The sequence below is a fragment of the Corythoichthys intestinalis genome, chromosome 7 (genome assembly GCF_030265065.1).
Source record: "Corythoichthys intestinalis isolate RoL2023-P3 chromosome 7, ASM3026506v1, whole genome shotgun sequence".
NCBI classification, from domain to species: domain Eukaryota; kingdom Metazoa; phylum Chordata; class Actinopteri; order Syngnathiformes; family Syngnathidae; genus Corythoichthys; species Corythoichthys intestinalis.
In genome coordinates, this window is record NC_080401.1 from 44,085,361 (window position 1) to 44,105,273 (window position 19,913).

Consider the following 19,913-nt stretch of genomic DNA (forward strand, 5'->3'; position numbering starts at 1 on the left):
GTCTTTCTATCCATGGATCACTTTAACAGAATGTTAATGTTAATGCCATCTTGCTGATTTATTGTTATAATAAACAAATACAGTACTCATGTACAGTATGTTGAATGTATATATCCGTCTTGTGTCTTATCTTTCCATTCCAACAATAATTTACAGAAAAATATGGCTTATTTTATAGATGGTTTGAATTGCGATTAATTACGATTAATTAATTTTTAAACTGTGATTAACTCGATTAAACATTTTAATCGTTTGACAGCCCTAATATTTAGTACATGTTTTGACCTACGGAGGGCGCCATGTTTTATGCGCGCAATGGCGGCTCGGGGTGATAACGTAGATTGTCACTGTCACTAGACGAACACTACCGGGTTACTGCAATTCCTTTTACGCAGCTAAACGTCCAGTACATGCGCTCATTGGTTAAAAGCGGCGAGTACTTACTATTTGTGTTTTTATTGAGTCTTTTATTGCATTTTCCTTGCCTCAAAATACTTTTTGCATGAGATTACCGCTCATTTTTTTAAGCATTGTGTTTTCTTGTGGTAGCTTTATAGCAGATTGTTGATCTGTTGACCACATTAGTCTTGTAGCATATTTAAACCAACCTTGTTTGACATGACTAATTTTATATATGATTATTTCACTATGTTTAAGTATTTTCTTATTTTTCATATATGATTATTCCACTATGTTTGAGTATTTTCTTAAGGTATATTTAGTATGTTGTGTCTGTATGCATCTAAATAAAACAAGCTGAAAGCGCACGGTAGTACTCTGGGTGTCAAATTCGCCTATTGTAGGACGTTTTGCCGGTACAGCACATTTTGGCAGAACAGTGTTTTTTAATTTTTTCCTAATCGCGTCCCATCTCATCCAGTCTTTCCTGTTTATTTTGCTTTTGCTGCTCGTTTTGTGAAATATCGACAGTGCTGTCATGCTCATTAATGTTCCTCTCGGGTTCAATTTGAAAGGGTTGAACAGATTACATGTTTATGTCACTAAAGCACAGGTGTCAAACCGGTCCTCAAAGGGCCGCAGTGGGTACTGGATTTCAGTCCAACCAAACGAGATGACTACCTTTCCACCAATCTGGTGTCTTACAAGTGTAATCAGTTGATTGCAGTCAGGTGCTGCTTATTTTAGCAAAAACCTCATTGGTTGAACGGTTTGTGCTGGATCCGTTGGAACAAAAACCAGGACCAACTGCGGCCCTTTGTGGAATCGGTTTGACACCCCTGCACTAAAGTCATACTCTGAAAGCCCGGCAACCCCATGTGACGTCACCGCCCTGCAATGTCAACAACAATGGCGACCTACTAATTGAACTAATTTTACAAATTGTATAAAAACGAAAAAATCAAGGGGGGTTTCAATACCAAATTATTTTAACTCATACTAACGTTTATCTTTTAAGAACCACAATTCTTTCTATCTGTGGATCCCTTTAAAGCAGGGGTTCTTAACCTTGTTGGAGCTACTGAACCCCACTAGTTTCATATGCGCATCTACCGAACCAAACTTTAGTGTAAATTAATATGATTTTTTTTTTTTTTTTCAAATTCAAGACATAGCTTTTCTATGGGTGCACAAAATAAACCGTGCAGAACAAAGCTAACATTCTATTCCGAGTATAAGATTCGCCATCCTTATTGTAGCTGGTTTTACAAGTGTTTCACCAATGGTGTGTGGCTTGCCCTGCTTTACGATCAGGTACGCAACTTCATATGATGCTGTGATGATCAGTTTGTTATTGGGTAAAAATCAAAGAGCAGGCAGAGTGGCCTTATCATCGTATCTGACTCCACCTTGAATTCAGCAAGTGTTGTGCTCTTATATTCCACATCTCCATGTAGTTTCAAGAAGTGTTGCTTTAATTTTGCCAGTGCGAGACTAGAATTGCTCAACTTGGCATTGCAAATCATGCAGCTAGGACGTTGACTCCCATCCCGTTCCATTATACATGAGAATCCATATTGAACAATAATCGCCCGACCACTTTCTTTTTTCGCGCGACATAGTTAGTACGAATTAAAATATGAAGAAAGTAAGTGCACGATGTACTTCGATGATATTCACACTTTGGATCACTTCTGAGTGCACTAAATTCCTTGCAGCACTGATTGGCCAAGCAGTGTCACGTGATCATCTGCAGCCAGTGATGGCCAAGCGGGGCATGCCATCGCGTATAGACTAGATGAGTCGGTGTGCCTTGACCTCAGGAGCAGAAGCTCCACCGAACCCGAGACCGACTCACTGAACCCTTAGGGTTCGATCGAACCCAGGTTAAGAACCACTGCTTTAAGGTAATGAGGTCAAAAGTCACAGAGGTGAGACAATAAGTTCCATTAAGACATGATATTGTATTAGCCTGTTCAACGCAAATTTGCAGGGAATGTGATTAGGCCTGTCGCGATAACAAATTTTAGTGGGCGATAAATTATCTCATAAATTATTGCGATATGCGATATTATTGCGCCCCCCGCACCCCCCAAATTTTTTTTTGAGCTTTTATTTATTTATTGTCATCATCATCTGTATCATTGACAGTTGTAAGATGTGATATGAGCAACCCGAAAAAACCGAAGAAAAGACTAGGGCTGACGAGATAAGCATATGCTTATCAAGTCCCGTCCCCTTTTAACCGCTTTACAATAACACAGTGAGAATACAGTATATATTAATAGATCAAGTACACCCATTTAAACGCAATTAATGTTTACTTTTAAATTAAAAAATACCTTGTAGGAAATCACAACTAAAAACGATAGACCATGCCTCTTTCAAGTAAAAGACTACAATATTAATACCGCACAGAAACACATAATAAATGTCTTTTTTCAAGAAAAAATAAAATTGCACTTAATAACTGAAGCATTTAGGCACATAGGTATAAAGTTGCAGTAACAGTAATTGCACTTCAACAACAACAGAGAAAAATAGACTAATTAAGTAGCAGTAAGAAAAATTTGGCTCCCAAAGGTATCAAATATCATTTAACAGAGGCAAAACGGTCTCATTCCTTTAACAATGTAGCGGACTTCACTTTTCGTGAGGGAACGCTATTTTGCGCGGTGTCGTCTGTATTTCTCACATCAAGCGAATACCTCTAATTGTCAATTAACGTGACGAGGAGGCTCCGCTTGTTGCGATGCAGTTTTCTTACTAAGCAGTGAAAACTGGAGAGGATGACAGTGTTTCAAATGAGCATGTAGATTTATTCTGTTGGCCATCTTTGTTGAAACAACCTCCAGAAACATTTTGCAGACTGGTTCGTCCTCTTCCTCATTCCACTCGCTCATTGCTGTGCGCCGACAGTGGACTCGGCCCTGCCTCCATCCATTAAATGACAGTCACTCAAACTCAAATGTATAAAACGAGCATACCCAGAAGTCAATAAAACAGAGTGGCACAAGGAAGCTGAACTTTAAACAGCGCTGCTGAGCACGTCTGCCACACATCTGCCGCAAGCGCGTTCGTCACGCACGCACGTGACAAACGCACGCGCGCGCACGTGCACGCGAGGCGATAAATCGCAGCAGGAAAATTACCGTCTTCATTTTTATATACCGCGCGATAAATGGAATTATTGCATATTGCGACAGGCTTAAATGTGATACAAGGTCAAGGGGTCAGAAATATGGCAATGCTTTGAATTTGGCTGCTTAGGCAGTGACCTGCTCTCAGTGTACTCCTCTAGCGTTCATATTTTTGTAGCTCAATAATTTAGAGCTGCATAAGCATAAGAAACATTCTAGATGAAGTAGCAGACACACCCACACCGTAACGGAATGTATACAAGTGCTTGATTTTTCACAAATTTGAAGCCTAAATTTTACTGATTTTGTCATCGTTTTATATTAAAATGTGGAGGTTTGACATTGGTCGCTTTTTAGTCTTTTTTTTATATATAATGCTTAGACTAGAGGTAACTCTTAAGAGTGCAGTCAGCAATTTGGAGGAAATTTGAGCAAGGATCTCTTATCAGGGCACAAGAAATTAAAATATTGTAGCAGATCATAAATACAACTGAGAATCTGTGCACGGATGACAGAGGGGAACTAATGGACATATGGGACGATGGTAAAAGTGACATTTGAATTGAAATAGTGAATATGTGGAGAAAAACCCACAACTGATCACGAGACCAAAGTACAGCAATGCAATGAAGAGGAAAAATCAGGTACGGACTGTTCATTATAAAGGATAGCTTGATTAAAGCCATGACCTCGAGTTTTTGTTTTGATTTTTAGAAAAATGAAGATAAACATAAAAATGCGGGGATTGGAACGTACTGTGCTTTGACCAGCACAGTAACATCTCTGATGTCTCAAGGTGTAGTATGGTTGGGTTAGTAGCTTGATTTATGAGTGGCTCACCCAACAAGTTCTTTTTGAACTTGAACTGAAAAGACGAAGTGAACCATTAAACCAGTTACAGCAACCTGCTGGTACATAAACCCTTAATACATCAGCAGTTTACAATGCAATTAACAGCACAATGATGCAATACCTGCTCGAAACATTTTAGCCACTAAAATAAACTTTTCTTCATTATATAAACACACAAGTATTTAAATTTGTAGAACTGTGTCAATTATCAGTGTTTACTGGAGCAGTCTGTCAGAATCAGGCATTAACATGATTAGCTGTTGAACAAATCACTAAAGGCACAGAATAGGCGACAATTCACATTAAAACGTACCTAGTGGGAATCTCACTCCTGTGTCAGACGACGTTTAACGACACAAATAAAGCTTTCTTTACTTGTCCGGGTTTGAACGCCTCACAACCCGGACACCACCTACTGCTACGTCATACTTGACGTGGCAGTGTGGCAGGCGGAGTCCAATGATGCCTTCAGGTGGTCCTCGTAAATCACAACAACCTCTATGTCCGTGCGCAATAAATATTAAAACGACGAATGGCCGTTAACATGGGCTGGGAGATAATTACGTTAAAGGTAGTGAGAGCTAAAGCGACCTTCGAGCCTCTATGATGAGACAGGAGTCCAAATGAAACTCAGCCGCAGAATGGCAGCACTCGCACCAACGTAAAGCGGAAGTAGTATAACGAATGTATTGTTAAAATTACCACAGAAGAAGAAACAGGTTTGTTGACATCCTCCTCTCAGCTGCCTACTATTTGTTCTCGCCCCTGGAAAAGAGATGAAGAAGCTTTTCGATGACATCAAGAAGGATATTAAATTTAAATCGGCGGGCCCTGGGAAGAAGCTAACGGAAGATACCAGGTAAATGGCGAACTTCTCTCAAAAAGTTGCATGTAGCGTGAGTTAGCTGAACGGGTTAGACCTGCAAGGGAGGGTCTGTATGCTTCAATTTAAAACTCAATCGATCAGCGTTTATTTGCACCTTTTGTCTCCGTTTCATACAAAATTTTAAACAGGCAGTTGTTATTGGTTGCACTGAGAGCAGCCGTCTAATTTCAGGCGGGCTAACGGTAAATCCCACACAATCTTATTAAGTCATGTGACTTTAACTCACTTCTGCTCCAAAATGAGATAGTAACTACAACGTTTTTGGAGAAATGTCATGTCTGTATTTACACTTCTTATTACACAACTGAATAATAAATCCCTGAAATTTTCTTAATGTATCATTTAACTCCTAGGATGCGAATGATCGCTGCCAGGAATCCCAGTCAAAATGGATGGGACGTCTAGCGCTGTCAATGGCACTGAAAAATTACCTTTGAATCGCAGGCAGTGATTTAATAAGAAAAACTGCAAAGTTAAAAAGAAACAAAAAAACGTTTGATTGTGTCCATGACCAGACTTGAATTCTGTTTTTATTCATTTGAATTTGATTAATTTGATATTATGTTAGTTTAATGATTCATTTAAAAAATAAGAATACAAGTTTAATATAGACCTGGCGTCCACATGTGTGGACATTTTGGGTCATACAGTGCTGGCCAAAAGTATTGGCACCCATGCAAATCTGTCAGATAATGCTCAATTTCTCCCAGAAAATGATTGCAATTACAATTGCTTTGGTAGTAACATCTTCATTGATTTTGCTTGCAATGAAAAAAACAAAAACAAAATGAGAATGAAAAAAAAAAAAATTAACTCAAAAAATGGGCTGGACGAAAGTATTGGCACCCTTTGAAAAATCATGTGATGCTTCTCTAATTTGTGTAATTAATAGCACCTGTTACTTACCTGTGGCACATAACAGGTGGTGGAAATTGCTAAATCACACTTCCAGCCATTTAAAATGGATTCAATTTGACTCAACCTCTGTCCTGTGCCTTTGCGTGTACCACATTGAGCATGGAGAAAAAGAAGACCAAAGAACTGTCTGAGGACTTGAGAAGCAAAATTGTGATGAAGCATGGGCAATCTCAAGGCTACAAGTCCATCTCCAAAGACCTGAATGTTCATGTGTCTACCGTGTGCAGTGTCATCAATAAGTGTAAAGCCCGTGGCACTGTGGCTAACCTCCCTAGATGTGGACGGGGAAAAAAATTGACGAGAGATTTCAACGAAAGATTGTGCAGGTGGTGGATAAAGAACCCCGACTAAAATCCAAACAAGTTCAAGCTGTCGTGCAGTCCAACAGAGTACAACAGTGTCAATCCGTATTATCCGTCAGCATCTGAATGAAAAGGGACTCTATGGTAGGATACCCTGGAAGATCCCACTTCTGACCCAGAGACATAAAAAAGCCAGGCTGGAGTTTGCCAAAACTTTCCTGAGAAAGCCAAAAATGTTTTTGAAGAATGTTCTCTGGTCAGATGAGACAAAAGTAGAGCTTTTTTGGAAAAGGCATCAACATAGTATGTACAGGAAAAAAAACGAGGACATGGTCCCCACAGTCAAACATGGCGGCGGTTCCCTGATGTTTTGGGGTTGCTTTGCTACCTCTGGCACTGGACTACTTAACCGTGTGCATGGCATTATGAAGTCTGAAGACTACCAATAAATTTAGCAGCATGATGTACAGGGTGACCCAAAAAAAAGTTTACACTCAGTTGACTGTTTGTTTAAAAGCCATTGAAACATATCTAAATAGGTTGTCATGCTTAAGTGATTCATTAAGGTCACTCAATGCAGCTGGTAATCTCTCGTCTCTACAATTCCTGTGCTTCTGCTGAAAATGAAGAAAACTTTAGCTGTACCTGAATTGCTGCGTGCCGGTCTGACACCTACTGAGATTGCAGCAAATCTGAGAATATCCAGATGTGCAGTCTACAAAGTTAAAAAGAAGCTGAAAGATACTGGAACAGCCTCACGAAAACCTGGGTCTGGAAGTGCCGATCTGTGCGGACCAAAAAGTTGATTGACAAGGTGATATGTGGCCACCCCAGAGTCCAGATCTCAATCCCCTGGATTATAGCATATGGGCAACTGTGGAGGACAGTGCCTGTAGGAAGCGCACAAACTTCTGTGGCAGCCTTGGAGAGGTCCATTGTTAGATCTTGGGAAAAGATGACAGCATCCTACATAGACCTGTCAAGCGTTCCGCAGGCGCCTGGAGGCTGTTGTGACACTTAAGGGAGGACACATTGAAAAATAGAGTGTACTGTACATGTTCTTTACAATAATGTGTAATTTGTGATTAAATTCTAATTCTAAACTGAATAAACATGGCATTTAAGTTGTATTATGGCAGTGTAAACTTTTTTTATGGGTCACCCTGTAGGGCCCAGTGTGAGAAAGCTGGATCTCCCTCAGAGATCATGGGTCTTTCAGCAAGACAATGACCCAAAACACTTCAAAAAGCACTGGAAAATGGTTTGAGAGAAAGCGCTGGAGACTTTTAAGGTGGCCAGCAATGAGTCCAGACCTGAAACCCATAGAAAAGCTGTGGAAAGATTTGAAAATGGCAGTTTGGAGAAAGCACCCTTCAAATTTCAGAGACCTGGAGCAGTTGACCAAAGAAAATTGGTCTAAAATTCCAGCAGAGCATTGTAAGAAACTCATTAATGGATACCGGAAGTGGTTTTTTGCAGTTATTTTGTCTAAAGGTTGTGCTACCAAGTATTAGGTTGAGGGTGCCAGTATTTTTGGAGTTTTGTGTAAAATGATAATGATTTGAAAAATGTTGCATTCTCTTTTGTGTTTTTTCATTGCAAGCAAAATAAAGGAAGATATTACTCCCAAAGTATTTGTAATCGCAATCATTTTCTGGGAGAAATTAAGCATTATCTGACAGAATTGCAGGGGTGCCAAATATTTTTGAGCAGCACTGTATAGGCAACACTAGTATACCAAATGTTAATATTGTGGGTGGCAAAATGTGATCACGTGTATGGACGCCACATCGTCATGTTTTTTTTCCCTTTTTTTAATTACCAAAAATTGTCACTTGCCATATAAAGGATTAATAGTTTATTATGCATTTTAGCAAAGAATTGAAAACAGCTCTTAGATGTCTTAACACATTTGCTGCCGTTGACGGCCATGGACTTCAAATCCATTTTTACTTAAAGCCTCTTATTTAGGCAATAGACGTCTCATCCATTTTGCCAGACCCTCCCAGTCAAAACTGATGGGAAGTCTACTGCCATCAATGGCAATAAAACATGATCATACATAGACAGCCCTCCAAATTACTGTTTTTAATATCATGAACATTTGTTCAAACACATCAAAGATTAGAGGCCGATATATCGGGCCTATATTTGAAAAATTGACGTGTATCGGTATCAGCCTTTTTTTAATCCGACCGGTCGATATGAAAAAGTCCATCTAAAATTAGGGATAGGAACTCAGGATCGCGCCATTTCTCAAAGGATTGGAATCAGATGAAAAGGATCGGGTTTTTAATTTAAAATTTAAAATATTTGTTTTTCTTCTTCATGCTTGTACCTCACTCTCCCTCCTGCTGCTTTTCTTGGTCAGCGACGGTCACTGCGAGTTTTGCTTGTTAAAGTAAACGATAATTGACAGGCGTTGAAGCTTTGATGTTTCCAGAGAAGCTTGGCAGCGCAACCTTCAAAGACGCCGAATGTGTCAATCATCATTTAGCTTATTAAACACCAGTGTGCTGTGGCAATTCATCGTGTGTGTGCGCGGCTGTTCTCAGTAGTGAGCGGATTTGACTGGACTCATTCAATGAAGGATTTAATAAAGACGAGCCTTTTTCTACGTTATTCATGTTTAAATATAAATCGCATTATGAAGGCAAAACGGTGGGGCAGTAACATGTTTTATTTAAATTTTGGGGAACAATACTTTTTTCCGGAGAGCTATTTATTTATTTGTTCATCTCTACCAAAGATCAAGAATTATCACACACCTAATACACTTATGTCCTCTGGCCTTGAAAGAGGTGCACCTGAGAGAGGGCAGAAGAGCTCTGGCAGCAAGCAGCATCAGCGCGAAGCTCCTAGCGAGGGTTCCCAACGGGCAGGTGCGGCAGCTCTGGCCAGAGTCGAACAGCAACAGAGGCCAAAGGCCCACACGTCCCAGGATGCCATCAGGAACCAGGGTGAGTTGTACGCAAATCTGCCCAACAGTGTAGATAAAGGTCAAACATAACTTGACTAACTTTATGGAGATCCTGCAAAATTGTGCCAAATGCCAGAGTGTGTATATGCTGACTTGCAGTAAAACGAGAATTGGAAGCTGAGGCTGCTGCGTTGGCCGGAAAAGAAAAGGCAGCGACGGCAGAGGTACATTTTAATCATTCTAGAGTCAAACAACACTGCATGCAATGTCAACTCCTCCCCCTAAACACTAGGGAACCAGCATCGCTGAGAAAGACCGTCTCTCAGTGTCCGGTGTGTATTTCACCTGCCCGCTAACGGGAGCCACTCTAACCAAGAGCGAGCGGGATGTCCACATCAAGGAGGCTATTTTGATGGTACATCTGAAAAAAACTTTTCCACAATTTAAACGAGCGGTAGCCTACGTAACAGCTCTTTATTGTGTGTGTGCAGCGGTTTGAGGAAGATAGTTTAGAGGCATCCGTCATGATGATTCACACATTTAACAAAGATAAAGAGAAGGTGAAGGCGGCTGTGGACATCATAAGCAAGTAAGATGGACTTAATCTGAAGCAGGGTACACTGTTAAAAAAAAAAAAAAAAAAAAAAAGACAACTTGTAATTTCAAGTCTACCTATTTCACCTGAGTTTTCAAGTTTTGATCGTAACATTAAAATGTCAAGTTAACGCCTTAAACTTCAAATTTTAAACTTTAGATTTTAAGTAAACTTGGTTTGAGAATAAGTACTTATACAATAAATTACCGTGGGGTGGCAGCAGAGTGATCAGACAACTGAGCTAAACAGCCTGTCTGACTGATGGTTGGAAAAGATGTTATTCCTAAATAGCATTAATTGAACTCATTTTTATCAAGTTAATGATGTAAAGTTATTTAAATGAGCTGGGAATACAGTGGTACCTCTACTTACGAATGTCTCTACATAAGGAATTTTCAGTTTAAGACACGCCTCAACAGGAAAATATTGCCTCTTGTTATGAACGAAATTTCAGGATAGGAAACCAAAAATACAATATGGGGTTGCTACTAGGCATGTGCCGGTATGAGATTTTGACGGTACGATAACCGTGAGCAAAAATACCGCGGTTTCACGGTATCACGGTATTGCAATTATAGCTCCCAAAAATTTTGAGATGTATGGGTTAAAAAAAAAAAAAAACTTTTTTCCATTGAACAGTATTTTTTTTTCAGACCATAGTTGCAAATTGGAACATGAATATATTGTTAAAATAAATAAATTATCAATAAAAAAATATTTGAAATAAAATTAAAATAAACTTATAGACTATACTCACAGCCACAGCTCAAGTTGCACAAGATTACAGCAAGAACAAAATAATTTCTATAAAGTAAAAACACTTCTGAATAAAATTTTTAAAAATTTATACTGCATGACTTTTTTTTGAGGGTGGAAAAGCTTAAGTGAAGTTTCGCCATTTTCAGCCACTGTGTCACCTCTAGTCTACATGATGTCATGCCTTTGTGTTAAAAAGAACATAAGGAATTCATAAGTTAGGTAAAAATGTATAAGTTAGTTAAAATGTCAATATTATTGTGGAAAGGTTTCATCTTTCATCTAAAAAAATAATAAAAAAATAAAAAAAATTTTTTAAAAAACATTGGGAGTGAGACCTCATCTTGATCCAGCGAACGTGGATTTATGCTTAGGGCAAGATCATTGTTCGCAATTAGCGATCTTTGATATTATTACTTTTCCCCCTTCATTCAAGCGAATCAAGCTTGTCTTCTCACTCTGCGGCTGTAACACTCAACGAAGTTGCTCTCCCAGCTGAGCCTAGGCTAACATTCATCTTTGTAAGCTTTTACTTTGTTTGTATATTGAATTTGAAAGGAAAATGTGTGTTTTGTTTTTGGCGATCTTTTTCAATGGTGCTAATCTGTGGAAGCTACTCACACGGAAAAATCTAATTTTACAACATTTTAAATGTATTCATTTTGTATATTAAACTTACCACGATTTGAGAGCTCAATAAATTGAAGAACAGTACGCCTCATGTTTGGAGTAATTGTTTTTGGGTTAGCTGGCTGTGTAGCCGATAGCATCACTCTCACACACAGCAACAAACGGGAGGGGGTGAGCGCTGCTGCGCCAAGCCGCTTCTGGCTGCATTTTTGACACAAGAAAAATAGCGAATACCGTCCTACGGTCTGACGGAAAATTTTAGTGGTTTTGAAACCGCGACATTTTCACACCACGGTAAACCGTGAAACCGGTAACAGGCACATGCCTAGTTGCTACTTGTAGCTTATAGCTGCTCTGCCATTGGCTATTGCCTAGAATCTTCCTGGCACCCAATTGGTTAAGAGGGACCTCTACTGTATGTGTGTATCCCAGCATCCTCTTCATTCATTCTTCGTGTTCCGACAGCTTTACCTGAGTATATAAACTTTTATTCTTTATGCATTGTTTGTTTACCTGATTAACAACTCTCATTTTATTTTTATTGTGCAATAATCTAATTGTAACATGTATTTGTTACATGTTTTGATCATAGTTTGACTTTTGTGGTGGCGGGGGCAAATCGTGTTGATGACCCCAAAACGCAGTGTTAGCAATAAAATTAATTTACAAGATACTGTATATGCTCGGTTAGTAGCTTAGCCCATGCATGTGGAGAAGTAGACGCAGATTTTCGCGTTCCGCGTGGATATTAGGCCTGCACAATATATTGTTTGAATATCGCCGTGTGCAATAGTCTTATCGCAGGATATGCGATTGTTATTATAATTTTTTTGAACATGTTAACTTTTGGTTTGCTTCATAAAAGCAGAAAGTGTGCTGAGACGTGGCTTCCTGTGTCCCTTCTATGTACAGCACTCTTCATTATTCACAGATAAACCCCTTTACCCTGGATTAAACGGTATTATGTTAAAACAATAATATATCGTGGTGTTGCAAAACGTCGTCCATTGATTATAGTACGTCCAGTGGCGGTTCTGTTGTACAATTAGCATCTTTAGTAGGGGAAACAGAAACTCTGTTTACCATTTTGCCGGTGCTCTCCTGCGTTTCATGGTCCACATCTTCAATACTTGGCTCTCACTCAGTACTTGTTGTTGCCTCTGAAAGCTTAGGGTTCAAAAAGTTACGTCATTATCTTGCCTCTTCTGTCATCAGGTAGTTTTGGCTAAGCAAAGCAAATGACCGTCTCTAAGGTGCTTTTCACGTGATCTGTACGAAAAAAAATTTGGACCCATTATAAAAAACTTTTATAGACAACATTTTACCAGCAAAGTCTTATTTTTAAATTCATAGACACTGTATAGTAAAGTCAATTACATGCAATGACATTTTTCGGCCACCATGGTGGCTAAGGCCCCCCTTAATCCCTGCGTATGGTTTTGATGCATTTTTACGCTTTATGAAAGATTTATGTCTAAATTTTGCGGGGGTTTGGAACAGATTAGGGCTTTTACATGGAAAACACGTCTATTTATGGAATTTTCAGTTTACGAAACTACTTCCAGAACCAATTAATTTAGTAAGTAGAGGTACGACTGTTTTCAAAATACCAAGTTACTTAGGAGAACATAATAATTTGAGTTGTCTACTATATAAATTGGCATAAAAATAGGAACTTTTTTTTTTTTTACAGTGTACACACATGCATGTGTGAAGTTTTTTGATGATTTACTATACTTTATATTTACAAATTTTCTCCCTATTTTCCACAGATATGTTGAAAATATTTGTAAGAATCCTTCAGAGGAAAAATACAGGAAGCTTAAAATCAGTAACAAGGTCTTTCAGGTTTGTTTTGCGTTTCTGAATGACTGTGTGTTACTGCCACCTAGCGGTTGGGCAGCTGCTTTAAGAGCGTTCTCAGAATTGACATGCCGGTTGTGTGGTTTGTAGGAAAAAGTGCGTTGTGTGGAGGGAAGTCGAGAGTTCTTAGAGGCCCTAGGCTTCATTAGCACAATGCTTCCTGTCGATGGTCAAGGTAAATCCAAGAGTTTGTCTAGATAAACCAAAATGTAAACACTGCTACTTTTTCACATTCAAATTCTGCTGAAGAAAACTGTACTTGGTTTTGTAAATATTTAAATACCTTTTCCTTTTTGGGAGACTAGAGGAGGAAGAAGAGTTTCTGGTGTTGCCCGAGCAAAGTCCCGACGCCCTGGAGCTGATGAAGGAGCGGAGGGACCGGCTGCAGCGCGGTGAGCCTGTCCGAGCGCAACTGGACCGGCAGGCTCAAGCCTTCAGGGCGTCGGACAACGCCACTCGCTTCGAGCTGCCGCCAGAGTTCTACAACCTGAGCGCAGAGGAACTCAAGAGGGAACAACAGCAGAAGTAAAAATGTGATATTAAATATTTTTGTGAGGGTGATAAAGTAATGGAGTCGTGTGTTTGTCAGGAGTGACTTGGTGGAAAAGAACTCGATGCTTCGTACCAAAGCTATGAGGGAGCGAGATGAGCAAAGGGAGAGGAGAAAATACAACTACACTCTGCTCCGTGTTCGGCTTCCTGATGGAAACCTCCTCCAGGGTACGTACAACACAATACATAAAAATCAGTTAAGCCATTTTGGTGAATACTTTTCCCACGTGTAACCGACCGCAGGGACCTTCTACGCCTGGGACCGACTTCCCGTGCTGTTCAGCTTTGTGAGAGACTCACTGGTGGACGGCTGGCAGCCATTTGAGCTCATTGCACCTGGTGGTCAAAAGCTGCAGGAGACCGAGGATGTGGCTTTAGCTGAGTGTAACCTGGTAAGTGACACCACGTGAAGAAATGAGATGGAAGAAGCCACCGATAAATAGGGAGACTACTTCCACAATACCAAAAAGGAGGATGCTTTTTGACTTTTGGTGAGGAAAGAGAATTCACAACTCAAGCGTACTCCCCACAATACAATTTTCTACATGATAACATTCATTTTCCATACCACATGCCCTATCAAGGGTTGCGGGGATGCTATACCAGCTGAATTTGGGCGACACTCTGAATTCGTCACCAATCACATACATGATAACAATGGTATCATAATGCACTGATTCTAAGACACGTACTTCATCACGAGATGATTTAGCTATACCGCATCATGATTTAAGCCTACAGCTTAACACAGTGGTTCTTAACCTGGGTTCGACGAACCCCAGGGGTTGGCTGAGTTGATTTACTTTAATTGGGCAAAGACACACAGGGCCCTATTTTCATATGATGACTTAGGGTTTTGGACTGGTTTGCCACCAATTTACAATCTTTGTTCCATTTTTTCAAATGTTCACTTCGATATTAGCTTGCCAGCTTAGCTATATCGGTTTTGAATTTTAAGAAGAAAAAAAATTGCTGTATTACTAATATTCTGAAGGGTTCGGTGAATGTGCATGTGAAACTTAGGGTTAAGGTTAAGAACCAATGGTCTAACAGATTAGGAAAACTATTTGTAGAAATTTTATTTGATGACCGTTGACAGTATTTTTATTTTGTCAATGCCTCCCTCTTGCTAAGTACAGTGCCAAATGCACAATATCCATCCATCATCTTCCCCTTGCTCCGGGATCGGGTCGCAAGGGCAGCAGCTTTATAAGGGAAGCCCAGACTTCCCTCTCCCCAACCACTTCAACCAGCTCCTCCGGCGGGATCCCAAGGCGTTCCCAGGCCAGCCGAGAGACATAGTCTCTCCAGCGTGTCTTGGGTCGTCCCCGGGGCCTCCCGCCGATGGGACATGCCCGGAACCTCTCCAGGGAGGCGTCCAGGAGGCATCTGAACCAGATGCCTGAGCTACCTCAGCTGGCTCCTCTCAACGCGGAGGAGTAGCGACTCAACATAGAGTCCCTTTCGGATGACTGAGCTTCTCACCCTATCTCTAAGGGAGAGCCTGGACACCCTGCAGAGGAAGCCCATTTCAGCCGCTTGTATCTGGGATCTGGTTCTTTCGGTCACGACCCACAGCTCGTGACCATAGGTGAGGGTAGGAACGTAGATCGACCGGTAAATCGAGAGCTTCGCCTTTTTGGCTAACCTCCTTCTTCACCACTACCACAACTGGTGCAGAGTCCGCATTACTTCAGACGCTGCACCGATCCGCCTCTTGATCTCCCGCTCCCTCCTACCCTCACCCATGAACAAGAACCCAAGATACTTGAACTCCTCCACTTGGGGCAGAACCTCATCCCTGACCCGGAGAGGGCACTCCCACCCTTTTCCGACTGAGGACCATGGTCTTGGATTTGGAGGCGCTGATCTTCATACCAACCGCTTCACACTCGACTGCGAATCCTAGGAGCTATGTTGTCAGGGGCTTTAAGCCCCTGGCAGGGTCACCCATGGCAAACAGGTCCTAGGTGAGGGACCAGATAAAGCATGGCTCAACATGACCCCTTATGATGAAAAACATAATGGACTCAAGTTTCCCTTGCCCAGACGCGGGTTAACGGTGCCCCCCGCTGGAGCCAAGTCTGGAGGTGGGGCTTGAAGGAGAGCGTCTGGTGGCCGGGCCTGTCCCCATAGGGCCCGATCGGGCACAGCCCGAAAAGGCAACGTGGGTTCTCCTTCCCATTGACTCACCACCTGTGGGATGGGCTAAAGGGGTCGAGTGCATAGGGAGTTGGGCGGCAGCCTTGGTGGTCCAACCCCCAGCAACAGAAGCTAACTTTTGGGACATGAAATGCACAATATTTACGGTTTTAAATGTGCAAACTAAATTTGTATAAACTTAAATGCAGAAATACAAATCCCCTTAATTTTTATGTGAACAGTTAGCTTAGCAGTTAGTTGAAAACATATCGGATGTTAATGTAAAATAGCACTTTCCCAAGTGCTTAACATTGCTTACCAGTAACTGCTCTTAATGCAGCAAGCACTCATGAACACACTGGAGTGTGTTGTGTTCAAAAACAAGTGTCCTTCTTGAGGCGGCGCTGGATGTAGAACGAGGCATTTAAATGATCTGCATATTCCAGAACGTTGCACCGCCTGACCATTAGAGCATTGGATCATATTATTTTAGTAGACGTTGCAATTTGTAATGACAACAACTGTTAACTGTTTTTTTTTTTTTTGTTTTAATGTTAAAAAAGGGAAAATGTTGTCACCCCAATAACTCACGTGACCAATAAACAGTTTACAAAAAAATATATATATATATACTCATATATTTGCTGTTACAGTAAAAATACAAATTCTTATAACATTTTTTGGTCGTAGTTTTGCAATAACTCAGAGAACCGCGTTTACTCCAGAATAGTTTTGCCCCACATTCAAGAAATTTTGGGTTCAAATCTCGTTTGTCCTTCTTGACGTTTTCTTCCTCTCAAAAGTCCACAAATCCAAAGAAAAGTCCAAAAAAGACTTTTTTTTATTTACAAGTTCAAATTAAATACAAAATTAGCATTTTTCATTCCATTGAATTAAATGAAATTACACACCTTGTAAATATCTACGAACATTTCAACGTTTGTAATTTTTTTTTTTCTCCCCTCCCTTTAGGTCCCCGCAGCTCTTCTCTCATTCGCCTGGGATGCCGCCGTGCAGGCTGACATTGCTGCAGCGGGCAGTAAAAGCTCAACTCTGCTCAAACCAGAGCTGCTAGAGACTATTCGCAATCTGAACTGAAAGTTGAGCAGGCACACGCTGTACATGCCAACTCCCCTTCCTGGTGCCGCCGGAGGTGAAATAGTCCCTCACCAACTGACCAGTCATGTTTGTATTTATTACTGTCACCGCTAATCGTCTAACACATGCCAACATTTGCTTACGACACCTGACTGATGAACCAAGACAAGCGAGTCGTGACATGTAAATGTAGAAAAGCGCTGTATCCGTTGCTTCTTTCACTCTAAGATCCTCCAGAAGATCCAGAACTGCAACATGTGTGTATTAGCAGCATAAAGAAAAGACCGGGCATAAAATGTTTACCTGGTAGCGATGATAACTCTAACCTCATTTTAAAACATTAGTATAAAGAACAAATGGCTTCCCGATGAAGGGTAGAAGCAAAAAAACATTAATAGGTGAATAGTGAGATTGTAGTACCTGTTAAAATGAAACACTAATACCAAACCTTTGTTGTTAAAAAGGTAAAGGGTGATCAATCCTAGGTCTTCTGTTGCTGTGCTCATCCACCAATTTTGCGACATCTGTGTGAAAAAAGTTTTGGATACTACCTCTGAAGGAAGGAAAATTGACAGGTTGGATGTTATTTTCCTTTTCAAGCACGATTTAAATCTTTCCACTGAGCTGCATGTGTCGGAACTGTAGTTTAAAAAAAAAAAAAAAGGAAAGGAAAAAAAAGGTCAGAGTTGTATTTGTTTGTATCAAACATCTACTGAAGATGTCGTGAAAAATCAGGGAACGGCAATTAAATCATCCCCGTCAGTGACGCTTCAGTATTTATTTTCCTGCTGAGACATAATGCCTTTATTTTACTAATCTCTTATTGTAAATGAACCCCTAAACACTCCAGGTAGGACTTAATGCACCTTGCTAGTTTGGCTTGTGTTTTCTCTTAAACCTTGTAGTGGAAAAAAGGTGACAACAAACTACCTCGCATTTCTCTTCTATCAAATACGGACGTAGATCTAGTCATGGGGCCATGTAGTTATTGTCACCGAAAAGCTAATTCCACTGTGTTTTCCCAGCATTTCTCCCTAATTTCCAGGTGTTCTACGGTTTTCAAAATGAGCAGTTTGTCAACCTGTTTTGTCTGTAATAAAGATTGCTTGCATTGCATCTAGATACTTTTGTGACCAAGATTGCTTGTGAACTTATGAAATGTAAATCGGGCTGATTGTACCAATTTTCAGAGGACTGGAATCGGTGAAAAGGATCAGGTTTTTGATTTTGAAAAAATATTACACTACCATTCAAAAGTTTGGGGTCACTTAGAAATTTCCTCCTTTTAGAAGTTTTTTTCAATGGAAATAACATTAAACTAATCAGAAAAACTATACATTATTAATGCGGTTAATGACTATTTTAGCTGGAAACGTCCGGTTTTATTGCAATATCTACGTAGTTTTGTAAAAGGCCCATTTACAGCAAACATCACTCCAGCGTTCTAATTGTACATTGTGCTTGCTAGTTGCTTTAGAAGGATAAAAGATGATTAGAAAACCCTGTGCAATTATGTTGGCACTGCTCAAAACGGTCAGTGGTGTCCAAACCAAGGGCGTAGGTTTGTTCTCAATATTGATAGGGACGATAGAACAGCATAACCTGCATGTACCCTTTTTGCTGGGGACGGGACATTAATAAGACCAAAAAGATTGAGTGAACGGCGGTCAGGGCTACATTTCTCACCAATATGAACCTAATTAATTGATAGTCTAAACGATTAATGCAAAATAAATCTATTGATTTATACTTACTTTCACAATGCAAATTCATAGTATAACATCTTAATCTGATAACTTTTCTTAAATCTAGTCAAATAATTTTCTCCATCTTGTTTTGAGTGTTAAAGGCTAGTTAACAGATTATTGCGTCAAGATTCTTCCTAGTAAATATTGCTACAGTATTTGTTCTTACTAAGCCCTTACATCTAAAAGTCGGTCATTTTTTACCTAAATCAAAAGAACATTTCTGACAAGTTTTTTATAAGATTAAATATGCAAACTTTTTGCTCAAGTCTGTTAAGCTTATTTTTAGCTAGCTATTTTTCGTATTACAAGAAATCTGAATAAAATTTACTTGAAGCAGTGGTAATTTTACTTATTTGTAGTAAATTTACACTGAAATCAAGGGAATTTAAGGTTGTTTTTTTCCCTCTTTTCTCCCAGTTTTAGGGAGGTGGGTTTTTGCAGTTCAAATGTATTGGTTCAGGTGATACACCGTTCGATTCAAACCTTTGTTTTCAAAAACTACTAAAGAAACATTTTGAAAACTTCCAGAATAAATGTCTGGATTTTTAAATCAAATTTAAATCGCAATATTTGAACACAAATTATATTAACCTACACAAGAAATATAAACTTGTTAGTCATCTCTTAAGTATCCAGGAATGCAAAAAAATAAATATTTGTCTTAATACCACTCAAAATTGTCTGTCTAAATAATTATAATAAACTTCTGAGACAGTGAATTACAAAAATACAAACGGAGCCTTCCTTCAGGTAAAACACTACTGTCATCAGCCAATCAAACGAGCGTTTGAGTGGGGAAAAATGGACTGGCACATTCAGCAAGTGAAAAGGGGTCAATGTAAGTCCGAACATAATTAAAGTACTGTAATTACATTAATGGTAGGGGCAATTCTATCCTTTCAACATATGGGAAGACAATTTAAATTGCCTATATAACTGAAGTCATTATACAATGCAAATAAGGTTGCTTAAAAGTTGGTGGGGACAATTTGAGCATCTTGGAAAGTTGATAGTGTTATGTCCCTACCGTCCCTATGCAAACCTACGCCCTTGGTCCAAACTATTCCACATAGGGCCACAGTGGGTGCTGGATTTCATTCCTACCAATCTGG

The 19,913-nt window shown here is 39.9% G+C and overlaps 2 protein-coding genes across 3 annotated transcripts in view; one reads left to right on the plus strand and one right to left on the minus strand.

The window, feature by feature from the left end:
- uap1 (UDP-N-acetylglucosamine pyrophosphorylase 1) overlaps window positions 1-5,052 on the minus strand; it is a 38,935-nt gene extending 33,883 nt beyond the window's left edge. Inside the window, exon 1 of one of the 2 annotated variants that reach the window (XM_057841490.1) lies at window positions 4,705-5,052. The gene's annotated coding sequence lies outside the window, so the exon portion shown is untranslated. The remainder of the gene's footprint in view (window positions 1-4,704) is intronic. The other variant, XM_057841491.1, reaches the window with a different exon arrangement.
- On the plus strand, window positions 4,897-18,175 carry ubxn6 (UBX domain protein 6). The gene is made up of 11 exons (XM_057841492.1): window positions 4,897-5,250; window positions 9,297-9,457; window positions 9,577-9,641; window positions 9,710-9,832; window positions 9,909-10,006; window positions 13,171-13,246; window positions 13,352-13,436; window positions 13,567-13,786; window positions 13,851-13,981; window positions 14,057-14,205; window positions 16,928-18,175. Exons 1-11 carry the CDS (start codon window positions 5,168-5,170, stop codon window positions 17,051-17,053), a joined length of 1,317 nt encoding a protein of 438 aa, XP_057697475.1. The 5' UTR covers window positions 4,897-5,167; the 3' UTR covers window positions 17,054-18,175.
- Window positions 18,176-19,913: the final 1,738 nt, after the last annotated feature.

Bases quoted from the DNA above. Each gene is read 5' to 3' on its own strand.
- ubxn6 (XM_057841492.1), top strand. From the start codon at position 5,168: ATGAAGAAGCTTTTCGATGACATCAAGAAGGATATTAAATTTAAATCG. The intron at 9,458-9,576 runs GTGAGTTGTACG...GCTGACTTGCAG, and splicing joins GGATGCCATCAGGAACCAGG to TAAAACGAGAATTGGAAGCT. The intron at 14,206-16,927 runs GTAAGTGACACC...CCCTCCCTTTAG, and splicing joins CTTTAGCTGAGTGTAACCTG to GTCCCCGCAGCTCTTCTCTC.